The sequence below is a fragment of the Capra hircus genome, chromosome 15 (assembly GCF_001704415.2).
Source record: "Capra hircus breed San Clemente chromosome 15, ASM170441v1, whole genome shotgun sequence".
Lineage (NCBI taxonomy): Eukaryota > Metazoa > Chordata > Mammalia > Artiodactyla > Bovidae > Capra > Capra hircus.
Window position 1 is genome coordinate 62,011,735 of NC_030822.1, and position 13,208 is coordinate 62,024,942.

Here is a 13,208-nt window from a genome sequence, read left to right on the forward strand (position 1 = left end):
AATTGTACTGTCTCCCAGAGTTTGCTCAAACTCATATGCTTTGAATCGGTGATGCCATCAGACCATCTCATCCTCTGCTGCTGCCTGGTCCTCCTGCCCTCAATCTTTCCCAGCATCAGGGTCTTTACCAGTGAGTGGACTCTCTGTATCAGGTGGCCAGAGTTTAGGAGTGCTTCAGCATCAGTCCCTTCCAATGTATATTCAGGATTGATTTCCTTTAGGATTGACTGGTTTGATCTCTTTGCAGTCCAAGAGATTCTCAGGAGTCTTTTCTAGCACCGTAATTCGAAAGCATTAATTCTTTGGCACTCAGCCTTTTTTATGGTCCAGCTCTCACATCCGTACATGACTACTGGAAAAACCAGAGCTTTGACTATATGGATTTTTGTCAGCAAAGTGATGTCTCTGCTTTTTATTATACTGTCTAGGTTTTTCATGGCGCTTCCCTTGTGGCTCAGCTCATAAAGAATCCGCCTGCAATGTGGGAGATCTGGGTTTGATCCCTGGGTTGGGAAGATCCCCTGGAGAAGGGAATGGCTACCCGCTCCAGTATTCTGGCCTGGGTGATTCCATGGACTGTATAGTCCATAGGGTTGCAAAGAATCAGACACGACTGACTTTCACTGGGTTTGTCAGTGAAAGCTTTTCTCCCAGGGAGCAAACGTCTTTTAATTTCACGGCTGCAGTCACCATCCACAGTGATTTTGAAGCCCAGGAAAATAAAATCTCTCACTATTTCCATGTTTTCCCATCCTGTTTGCCATGAAGTAATGGGACCAGATGCCCATGATCTTAGTTTTTTGAATGTTGAATTTTAAGCCGGCTTTTCACTCTCCTCTTTTACCCTCATCAGGAATCCCTTTAGTTCCTCTTCACTACCTGCCATTAGAGTGATATCTGCGTATATGAAGTTGCTGATAAATTTTCCAGCAGAGTTGATTCCAGCCTCTGAGTCATCCAGCCCAGTTTGTTGCATGATGTACTCTGCATAGAAGTTGAATAAGCAGTGTGACAATATACAGCCTTGACTTACTCCTTTCCCAGTTTTGAACCAGCCTATTATTCCATTTTTGGTTCTAACTGTTGCTACGTGTCTGAATACAAGTTTCTCAGGAGGCAGGTAAGGTGGTCTGGTATTCCATCTCTTTAAGAATTTTCCACAGTGTGATCACACAGTGTGACTGTGTGATCCACACAGTCAGAGGCTTTAGTGTAGTCAATGAAGCAGAAGTAGATGTTTTTCTGGAATTCCCTTGCTTTTTCTATGATTCAGCAGATACTAGCAGTTTGATCTCAGGTTTCTCTGCCTTTTCTCTGGTTCCTCTGCCTTTTATAAATCCAGCTTATACATCTGGAAGTTCTTGGTTCATAGACTGTTGAAGCCTATCTTGATGGATTTTGAGCATGACCTTGCTAGCATGTGAAATGAGCACAGTTGTATGGTAGTTTGAAATTCTTTGGGATTGGAATGAAAACTGACGTTTTCCAGTCCTGTGGTCACTGCTGAGTTTTCCAAATTGGCTGGCATGTTGAGTGCAGCACTTTCACAGCATCATCTTTTAGGGAATAGCTCACCTGGAATTGCATCACCTCCACTAGCTTTGTTATTCATGATGCTTCCTAAGGCCCACTTGATGCTCCAGGATATCTGGCTGTAGGTAAGTGACCATGCCATTGTGGTTGTCTGGGTCATTAAGATCTTTTTTGGTATAGTTCTTTGTATTCTTGCCACCTCTTCTTAATCTCTTCTGCTTCTGTTAGGTCCTTGCCGTTTCTGTCCTTTATTTTCTTGAAGAGGACATTGATCTAGGGCAATTAAAATTTCTGGTTCTGTACTCTGGTAGGAGCAAACCTGAAATACCTCTGTAAGGTTACATAGACAGCTCAGGGCTTACAGAAATCCCACGCTGGGGAGTGGGTTAGGGACATGAGCTTTCTGACCAAAATTATAAACTCCATAAAGAAACAAATCATAATGAATTGGAAACAAAGGTTTATAGGGATATAAAATAAACATTGTAGGGATAAAAGGATTCAGTGCAAATTATAAAATAGTATAGCCTTAAAAATTTTTTAAGAGACTATAAGTGAATTTTTAGAAGTTTATATAATTACTTAAACGTTTAATGTAGTGGACAGGTAAAACATTAAGAACACCTGCAGAGAATTAGTGACTGGAGGAGTGTTACACAGAAAGGTAAAGAGATGAAAAATAGGAATTTGTAGCCATGGGTTAGAAAACAAGACAGTCATTATGTATCTAATTAAAGAATTGCTGACTGGGAGAGACAGTGGCTAATAATTTTCCAGAATTTGAGAAAAGCATGAGTCTTCAGAATAAGAAAGCTTACCAAATCCTCAGCAAGAGAAATAGAAGCAAATCTGAAGAATGTGCTCACACACACAATCTTACAGGAAAGCAGAGAGAAAAAGCATACCTGGAATAGATTAAATTGATAGCAGACTTTTCATCAGTAACAGATGCCACGAGAAAACTAGTATTTTCCAAATACTGAGAGAATAACAGTTGATTTAGAATTTTATATGCTGTTGAATTATTAATGAAAAAAGGAAGAATTTATTACAAAGATACAATAATTCTAAACCTTTACTTACCTAATAACATAGCGTTAATTGCTTGCTAGGTCGCACAGTCGTGTCTGACTCTTTGCAACCCCATGGATTGTAGCCCGCCAGTCTCTCTGTCCATGGGATTCTCCAGGCAAGAATACTGGAGTGGGTTGCCATGCCCTTCTCCAGGGAATCTTCACAACCCAGGGATCAAACCCGGGTCTCCTGCATTGCAGACAGTTTCATGACGTTCTGAGCCACCAGGGAAGCCCAGTAACATAGCCTGTTCAGTTCAGTTCAGTCGCTCAGTTGTGTCCGACTCTTTGTGACCCCATGAATCGCAGCACGCCAGACCTCCCTGTCCATCACCAACTCCCAGAGTTCACTCAGATTCACGTGCATTGAGTCGGTGATGCCATCCAGCCATCTCATCCTGTCATCCGCTTCTCCTGCCCCCAATCCCTCCCAGCATCAGAGTCCAATGAGTCAGGTCTTCACATGAGGTGGCCAAAGTACTGGAGTTTCAGCTTTAGCATCATTCCTTCCAAAGAAATCCCAGGGCTGATCTCCAGAATGGACTGGTTGGATGTCCTTGCAGTCCAAGGGACTCTCAAGAGTCTTCTCCAACACCACAGTTTAAAAGCATCAATTCTTCGGTGCTCAGCCTTCTTCACAGTCCACCTCTCACATCCATACGTAAACCATATAAAAAATGAAATTAAAAAACTGGCAATTCATAAGAAGAAATTAATATCCACAATCAGTTGAGAAAGGTAATACATTTTTTTCTCAATTTGATCAGCTAAACTGAAGGGACTTCCTAAGTGGTGCCAGTGGTAAAGAACCCGCCTGCCAATGCAGGAGACTTAAGAGACACAGGTTTGATTTCTGGGTCGGGAAGATCTCCTGGAGAAGGAAATAGCAACCCACTCCAGTACTCTTGCCTGGAGAATCCCATGGACAGTTGGAGGGCTACAGTCCTTAGGGTCGCAAACAGTCACACGACTAGAGTGACTTAGCATACAAACTAAACTGAAAGTAGACTGGAAACACAACATTAAATACTTGATCCGGCCTCATCTAACTTATCGAATGCAAGCATACATTGTTTTCATTTATATCTGGAACAGTCAAAAAGGAAACTAAACTGACCAAGCACTAGATACAATGGAAATGAATTCTTTGCCTGTAGAATATAATAAACGTAGAAATAAACGTAGTCTCTGCCCCAGGAATCTAACCATTCTGTTTGAAAATTTAAAACTTAGTAGTGAGTAGAAATTATAATTGGACACTGAAGCATCTAGAGTTAAATAATAATGAGAGTGGTATAGAAAAATAGAAGAGTTTTAAATATAAGATATTTTTCCTTCTAGTTATTTCCCCCGAAAGGAGACTTAGATTTGTTTTCATAGAAACTGTCTCATTGCAAGATGTTTTGTCTTAAGCATGGATGTACTGTTTAAGAAACTGACCTGAAATGCCTTTAGTACATTTCAGTTTGGAAAGCTCATAGAGCCCATCTGATAAGTGATTTAAGTGTGAAAAGGAGGCTGAGAAGTTTAGGGGAGAACTGGTTTCTAAAAAGTCACTTAAAAATAACACACCTAGTTATACTGTGTGGATATTAAAATATATTCCAACAATACAAATAGGAAAATATAAAATCCTACTAAGGTTTCATATAAGTGAGTAGTTGCGGCTTAAGATGAAAATTTTAGTGATAGAATCAAAAAGTACTTTATGTAATCTGGAAAACACCATGACTTCAAAAATTTGATTAAAATGTTCATGTTTTGTGTTTGAGGAATTTAGATTATTTTACATAATCAGGTAATGATTTTAAAGTAGTCTCAGTGGCAAAATAGGGAGATCACTTTAAATTTGGAATATCCTTATGGTGGAATGTATTTAGTTTGTGACCTTAATGCATATATTAACAAAAAGATTGGAAATTACTTAGGTAGTCTTTCAGTTTCAGGGATTAGAAAATTAGCCACAGAGTCAAAGCCAACTACTGAGAAGAAAAGTGATGAGAAGTAGGACGGAAATTAATAAAGCAGAGAAATAAGCAGATTGATAAAACTGAAAGCTGGTTTTAGACCAATAAATGAAGCAAACTCCTGGCAAGATTAATTGATCAAAAAGAAAGACAAAATGGACAGTATTAGGAATGGAAAGGGGATCATCATGTAGATGTAGTAGAGATACTTAAGAAACATAGGAAAGATGCTATGAATATAGAAACATGTCACTAAGGCTTGCAGAAAAACAGATTTGACTATGGGCTGTAGAGGTTTAAGCTGTGTTATAGACATGCTGTATTTGAGGTGTCATTTAGATGCTGAGCAAGCCAAGTTAGCTAAGCAAGACTAGAGATACAGATTTGGGAGTTACTAGCTTATAAATGGATGTCCCTAGTGGCTCAGATGGTAAAGAATCTGCCTGCAGTGCAGGAGATGGTGTAAAAGGTTGGTTGTGTGGCTGTTTCAAGACCTGAGATGATCTGATAGTAGGGATTAAAGGGAGGATTTAGAAGTGGAAGCTAGGACTGAAGTACAGTAAAGTTCATGAAAGTAGGTGATCGTAGATACGGAGTATCTATCATTTCTTGCAGCAAGAGAGAGATGAGATAGTTCATGCTTCTCACTGAATTTCATACCCGATTGTATTAGGTGACAAATTTCTCATGGTGAAGTTCCCTCTGTAGGGAGGTTTATTAGCATGTGATCAGCTAAAATTTAGAGAAATGACCTTATTTTGATCCTTTGTTTTTATTTTAATTTGAAGAATTTTCGTTTTTATTAAAGTAGTATCTTAAAAGGGAGTTAATATATTTTTTAAATTCAAAATTAATTGTATGTTTATCAGTAGTTCATAGTGTAATGAATAAAAGTTCTTGACAGATATTACTTGTGTATAGTGATTTTCAGGTAATTATATACTACTTAAAATAGGTTTTCAAATTGGAATGATAATCAGTTTTTTTCTGGACAGTTAAATGGTTAAGAATGTTAGATCTTTTGGTAGTTTTATGTAGGGAAAACCCAATTTTGTTAGATGTTTTTAAAAAAACTTACCCTAAAATAGCATGTTTTCCCTGGATTAAGATTTAGTTCTGTTGCCTTAGTGGGTGAAGGTATAATTTAACGTTGGTCTTAAGGACACTTCTGTATTTTAGTGAAGGCCATTATCTTGCTGGTGAGTAGCGTGCTGGTTGCTAGTGTGGAGACTAAGGCTGTTTATATCCACCTTAGGTGAAAAAGTTACTTTTAACATATTTGTCTCTACTTGGACTTTTAAACTTTCAAGGAGGAAAAGTAATTTTCTTTGAAAATTTATCTTTGTGTGGTTTACATTAATCAGTATTTCCTTTTTTGTCTTTGACAGTTTTCTGGAGTTGATTTCTTTAGACTCTGAATCAGTTCTCTGCTGTCCCTCTCTCTACCAGTCTGGGCACAGGGGAGGACTTGACTTGGAAGGAGAATTTGGGCTGTTAGTAATCCTTCCTTTTTACTGTGTGTTATCTGTAATTAAATAAACTTTTAGTTGATAATCAAGGTGCTTGTATATTTTTATATAGTATGTTATTTGAGATCTGTGCTATTTTAAATCACCAATGTAAGTATTTTTAAAGCATGAGAAATAATAGAAGACATTGAAAATCAGAATAAAATGAGAACTTAATTGTTAACATTTTAAAATGTGAGTTCAAAATTTTATTTAATCTGTACTAATTATATTGTTAAAAACCTTATTATATAAAATAGATCAATTATGCTTTCTTTTCTTTAACAGACATACAAGAGAATTCATAAAAGTGAAGAATTTTAGAAGAGGGTGACAAAAAGAGAAGAAAAATGCCGAAACCAGTAGGTGTATTTTATTACTTTGACACTGCTTATATTTACTTAATGGCATTAAGTTCCTTTTGGAACAAGGCAAAGTATTATGGTAGAGTTTTGGTGGGAGAAAAGGCACTGATATTACTGTTGTTTGTTTTAAATTTATGTGGCTAAAGTAACCTGTTATATGGGCCAGTGATAGAGGTTTAAGTATCATGTATGTGTTAAGATTACCAAAGGTTGCGGGGTCAGACTTAGTTCTTATCCTCACCCTGCCACTTAATCTGACTGACCTTTGTTAGATTCAGTCCCTCCTGGTCTTAATTTCTTCACATGTAAAATGAAGATGTAATTAGTTACGTGAGAGTCTGGTGAGGATTAGAAGATCCTGGTACATACACATTCAGTGCTCAGTAAAAAGTTACTTATTGTTAAACAGGAGAATATAATGAGAGGTCAGAAGGATTCGTGCAGAATTAATTTTCTCATAATTCTAGCTTTGATACTAGTGATAACAGTGCTGATGTTATATATAGTTGTGAAAGTAAAAGTGTTACTCAGTCGTGTCTGACTCTTTACGACTCCATGGACTGTAACCTGCCAGGCTCCTCTGTCCATGGGATTCTCCAGGCAAGAATACTAGAGAGGGTAGCTGTTTCCTTCTCCAGAGTGTCATCTAGACCCAGGGATAAAACCCAGGTCTCTTGCATCGCAGGCACATTCTTTACTGCCTGAGTCAGGGAAGCCCATATATGGTCTTCGGTTTTTGATTTAAGGGCATACATACAATAATTTTATTGTTTTATTATTATATAATTTGTGACTGAGGTTTATCTTTTTATCCTAGGATCAGTGTTCCTTTCTTCATCTAACAAAATGTTTTTTAATGAATTTTTTGGCCAGTTATTTTTTGAAGGAAATCATTGTTTTTTGGTTTTTTGAACTTTCTGGCATGAATGTCACTTTTGAATTACTTTTCAAGATTGAGCAGGTAAAAAGTGCATTGTTGGAGGGAGAGAAGAATAAAAAGATAAAAGGCATAATCAGTAGAAAGCAAGGATTATGTTTTTCTCTATTTACAGATGACATGATTATATAAATAACCTGGAATTTATAAAACAGCTATTAGAAGTAATAACAGAATTCAGCAGGATTATTGGGCATAAGGTTTTGTTTTTTAAAAATCAGTTTTATATACAAGCAGCAAAATTCAAAAAATGAAGTAAAAATTCCATTTGTAACAGTGTCAAAAACATAAAATATTTAGGAATAAGTTTTTAGAAAGTGTTTAAAATCTCTATACTGAAAACCTTTAAGGAATTAAAAAGACCAAAGGATATAGAAAAATACACATTGATCATAGATATGTCTAGAGCATACTATTAAAACACTTCTCCCCAAATGTATTGGTAGGTTGAATGTAATTCCAATCAGTTGAATCCCAGCAGTTGCATCCCTTTGGATAAAATTGGCTAGCTAATTATAAAATGTTTATGGAACTACCAAAACTTAAGTGGAATATTTAAAGCAATTTGGAAGAAAAACAAGGGTGGAACAGTTAACACTCCTGGATTTCAACATTTATTTTCAAGAGACAAAAATAAGACAGTGTGGTATTGAGAAATTAGTTAATAGGATCAGTGGAACAAAAGTTTACCTGTACATACATTCTTATTAAATATTTTTAACAAGATGTCACACAATTTGGTAGGGAAATTAAATTCTTTTCAAGAAATGATGTTGTAGCAAAGAGTTATCCATACAGAAGAATATGAATGTTGACCTTTATATCACAATTTACACACGTCTAACTCTAAACGGATCATAAGCATAAATTAAAAGCCCCAAACTATAAAACTTATGGAAGAAAATAGAATATTTCTACAGTCGTGAGGTAGGCAAAGATTCTTTGATAATACACAAAAAGTTTGTAGCAGTTTTAAAAAAAATTCATCAAAATTAAAAACTTCTGCTGTTTGAAAAACAGCAGTAAGAAAGTGAAAAGGCAAGGCAGAATGGTACAAAATAATTGTAGTATATTGTTATTTTAGAACTCTAATAAGACAACCCAGTTTTTAAAAAGTGGGCCAAAACTTTGAGCAGATACTACACAAAATAAACTTCACGAAAGAAGATATATTAATAGCCAGTGTTTATTGGCTTGAAAAGATCCTCAGGGAAAAATAAAACTACAGTGAGATACCATTTTATACTTACTAGAGGGGCTAAAATTAGACTGAAAAGACCATGTCTGTAAGGATGTGCATCAACTGGAACTCTATTTTTGGTAGGAATGTGAAATTTACAGCTACTTTGGAAAACTGTTTGAGTAAGTACAGAAGGCATGGATCAAGACCACCCACAAGGAAAAGAAATGCAAAAAGGCAAAATGGTTGTCTGAGGAGGCCTTAACAAACATCTGTGAATAGAAGAGAAGCAAAAGGCAAAGGAGAAATAGAAAGATATACCAATTTGAATGCACAGTTCCAAAGAATAGCAAGAAGAGATAAGAAAGCCTTCCTCAGTGATCAATGCAAAGAAATAGAGGAAAACAATAGAATGGGAAAGACTAGACAGCTCTTCAAGAAAATTAGAGATACCAAGGGAACATGTCATGCAAAAATGGGCTCAATAAAGGACAGAAGTGGTATGGACCTAACAGAAGCAGAACATATTAAGAAGAGGTGGCAAGAATATACAGAAGAACTATACAAAAAAGATCTTCATGACCCAGATAATCATGATGGTGTGATCACTCACCTAGAGCCAAACATCCTGGAATGTGAAATCAAGTGGGCCTTAGGAAGCATCACTACAAATAAAGCTAGTGGAGGTGATGGCATTCCAGTTGAGCTGTTTCAAATCCTGGAAGATGATGCTGTGAAAGTGCACCCAATATGCCAGCAAATTTGGAAAACTCAGCAGTGGCTACAGACCTAGAAAAGATTAGTTTTCATTCCAACCCCAAAGAAAGGCAATGCCCCAAAATGCTCAAACTACTGCACAATTGCACTCTTCTCTCACGCCTGCAAAATAATGATCAAAATTCTCCAAGCCAAGCTTCAGCAATACGTGAACCGTGAACTTCCAGATGTTCAAGCTGGATTTAGAAAAGGCAGAGGAACCAGAGATCAAATTGCCAACATCTGCTGGATCATGGAAAAAGCAAGAGAGTTCCAGAAAAACATCTACCACTGCTTTATTGTGGAGAAGGCAATGGCACCCCATTCGGATACTCTTGCCTGGGAAATCCCATGGACAGAGAAGCCTGGTAGGCTATAGTCCATGGGGTTGTGAAGAGTTGGACATGACTGAGTGACTTCACTTTCACTTTTCACTGTCACGCACTGGAGAAGGAAGTGGCAACCCACTCCAGTATTCTTGCCTGGAGAATCCCAGGTACAGAGGAGCCTGGTGGGCTGCCGTCTTTGGGGTCGCACAGAGTTGGACATGACTGATGTGACTTAGCAGCAGCAGCTGCTTTATTGACTATGCCAAAGTCTTTGACTGGGTGGACCACAACAAACTGTGGAAAATTCTGAAAGAGATGGGAATACCAGACCACCTGACCTGCTTCTTGAGAAATCTGTATGCAACTCAAGAAGCAACAGTTAGAACTGGACACATGGAACAACAGACTGGTTCCAAATAGGGAAAGGAGTACGTCAAGGCTGTATACTGTCACGCTGCTTATTTAACTTATATGCCGAGTACATCATGAAAAACACTGGGCTGGATGACAACACCCTTATGGCAGAAAGCGAAAAAGAACTAATGAGCCTCTTGATGAAAGTGAAAGAGGAGAGTGAAAAAGTTGGCTTAAACCCAACATTCAAAAAACTAAGATCATGGCAACCAGTCCCATCTCTTCATGCCAAATAGATGGGAAAATTGGAAATATTGACACATTTTATTTTCTTGGGCTCCAAAATCACTGCAGATGGTGACTGCAGCCATGAAATTAAAAGATGCTTGCTCCTTGGAAGGAGTGTAAGTGAAAGTCGCTCAGTCGTGTCCGAGTGTTTGCGACCCCATGGACTTAGTCCATAGAATTCTCCAGGCCAGAATACTGGAATGGGCAGCTATGACAAATCTAGATAGTATGTTAAAAATCAAGGATATCACTTTACTGGCAAGGGTCTGTCTAGTCAAAAGCTGTGCTTTTTCCAGTAGTTATGTACAGATGTGAGGGTTGCACCATAAAGATGGCCGAGTACTGAAGAATTGATTCTTTTGAATTGTGGTGTTGGAGAAGACTCTCTTGAGAGTCCCTTTGACAGCAAGGAGGTCAAACCAGTCAATCTTAAAGGAAATCAACCCTGAGTATTCACTGGAAGACCTGACGCTAAAGCTCCAATACTTCAGCCACCTGATGCAAGGAGCTGACTCATTGGAAAAGACCCTGATCCTGGGAGAGATTCAGGGCAGGAGAAGGGGGCGACAAAGGGATGAGATGGATGGGTGGCATTACCAACTTAATTGTGATGAGCAAACTCCAGGAGATAGCGAAGGACAGGGAATCCTGGCGTGCTGCAATCCATGGTGTTTCACAGAGTCTGACACAACTTAGCAACTGAACGACAACGGAATTACTCTTAGAATCAAATGAAACACCTCTGACGTTAGCCTTCTGGGCCTTTTTTAAACAAACTTTTAAGTAGACTTTTCTGAAGAGCCTACTTGATGTTTTTCATGTTAACGTGTGATAGGTTTATTCTTGTTACATATAATATCTTAAAATTTTATCAGTTTTAATTTCTAATGTGAATATAGATAGAGAACTCACGTAAAAGCTTTTTGGGAAGAGCATAAAGAGATCCTGAGACTGTGAAATTGGAGAAATTTTAACCTAAGGCATTATTATTGTCTTTTTAATTAAAGGTAATTTACTGTTCAGAGAAGCTTGGTGGGCTACAGTCCTTTGGGTTGCAGAGTTGGTGAGATTAATTCAGATCCACCCACAATAATTTTACTATCTTAAGATCAACTGATTGAAGTGAAGTGAAGTCGCTCAGTCGTGTCTGACTCTTTGCGACACCATGGGCTATAGCCTACCAAGCTCCTCCAAACCTGGGGTTCTCCAGGCAGGAATACTGGAGTGGGTTGCCTTTTCCTTCTCCAGGAGATCTTCCCAACCCAGGGATTGAACCCGGGTCTCCTGTATTGCAGGCAGATGCTTTACCATTTGAGCCATCAGGGAAGCTCTTAAGTACATCTTCAAGATCCCTTTTATCATGTAATGTTAATGTAATCATGGGAGTAAGTTGTAGGGGTTGGGGGAAGTTATGAGGGATGTCTTATAATTCTGCATATACACATAAGAAAATGTTCCCAACTTCATTAGGAATCAAGAATCTGTGTATCAATAACATACTAAGATATCAGTTTATACCTACTAAATTGTTAAACATTAGCAAATCTGATAACTACTAGTGAAAATACAAAGCAGCAGCAATTCTTATTCACTGTTGGTGGGAGTGTAAATTGATGCTGTCATGTTAGAAGAAAATTCACCATTACATTGTGAAGTTGAAGGTGTGTACTTGGTCACCCAGGGATTCTTCTGAGTTATACTTCTAGAGGAACTCAGACGCTTGTACTAGGAGACATGTGCAAGAATGTTCACAGCAGTTTTGTTCTTAATAACCAAAAAATTGGAAACAATTTAATGCCAATTGATAGGAAAATGATAAATGAATTACTGTAGTCACATAAAGATGAATGAATTGAAACTATTAACAAAAACATCAATGAATCTTAGAAATATAACTAGAAAGGCAAATTATAGTTCGGCAAAATTTTTGTTTAAACCTTTCATGGAACTAGAATATATAAAAAAATAGAATATGCATATGCAAAAGAATATTTGTGCTGCTGATGCATTTTCATAAAGTAAATACATATTGTAATCATTGTCCACATCAAGGAAGACTTTATTAGCAAGTATTATACAATTTTAGAAAGATCCCCTGGAGAAGGAACTGACAACCTGCTCCAGTATTCTTACCTGGAAAATAGGAGCCAGGCAGACTACATACAGTCCATGGGGTCGCAAGAGTCAGACATGACTTAGCAACTGAATAACAACAAAACAGCTAAAAATCAAAAACTAAATAATATTTTACCATAGATGCCTGCATTTGTGATAGAACTATTGTATTTTAAAAAACTAAGGATCACAAACAGAAAATTTAGGTTAGTGCTTACCTGTGGGGATCGAGGTCCCAGAAATTCACAAACAAGAAATACACTGATGACACTGCTTTGTTTCTTCTAGTTTTTGAGTTGAATGGTAGATTTATGGGTAAAGGAAAACACTTTGGTAATTCAAAACGTTCTGATACCGGATGGGTGGGTTTTCCATACCAGTCAGTTCCCGAGTTCTATGTGGATACCAGGTGTATGTCCTGCAGTTTAATTTATTCTGACACAGCTACTCAGAGTTAACGCAAACCCCAGAGATTAAGGGCCCAGACCACTAGACTGCTGAAGCTAATCACAGGTAATGCATGTGACTCTCTCTCCTGGCTAACGTGGCTAAGATTTGGAGATTCCCACAGTCCCCTCTTCAGGTTCTGTAATATGCTATAACAGCTCACAGAACTCGAGGAAACACTTTCTTGCTGTTGCTGACTGGTTAATGTAAAGGGAACTCTAAAGAATATGGATGTAGAGGATGAGGTCCAGAAGGGTCCTGAGTAAAGGAGCTTCTTTCTGTCTTTGTGGAGTTTGCGATGCACCACCCTGTCATCAAGTGGGTGCATTCTGAACCCCTTTGTTTAGGGTTTTATG

General features: G+C 37.8%; 1 protein-coding gene across 3 annotated transcripts in view; it reads left to right on the forward strand.

Moving 5' to 3' along the window:
* Positions 1 to 13,208, forward strand: part of RDX (radixin) — a 103,992-nt gene that overhangs the window by 10,701 nt on the left and 80,083 nt on the right. For 2 of the 3 annotated variants that reach the window (XM_018059816.1, XM_018059814.1), the window contains exon 2: positions 6,370 to 6,443. In XM_018059816.1, the coding sequence (XP_017915305.1) occupies positions 6,432 to 6,443 (12 nt within the window). In that variant the 5' untranslated portion in view covers positions 6,370 to 6,431. Of the gene's footprint in view, positions 1 to 6,045; positions 6,067 to 6,369; positions 6,444 to 13,208 lie in introns of those variants that run through there. The other variant, XM_018059815.1, reaches the window with a different exon arrangement.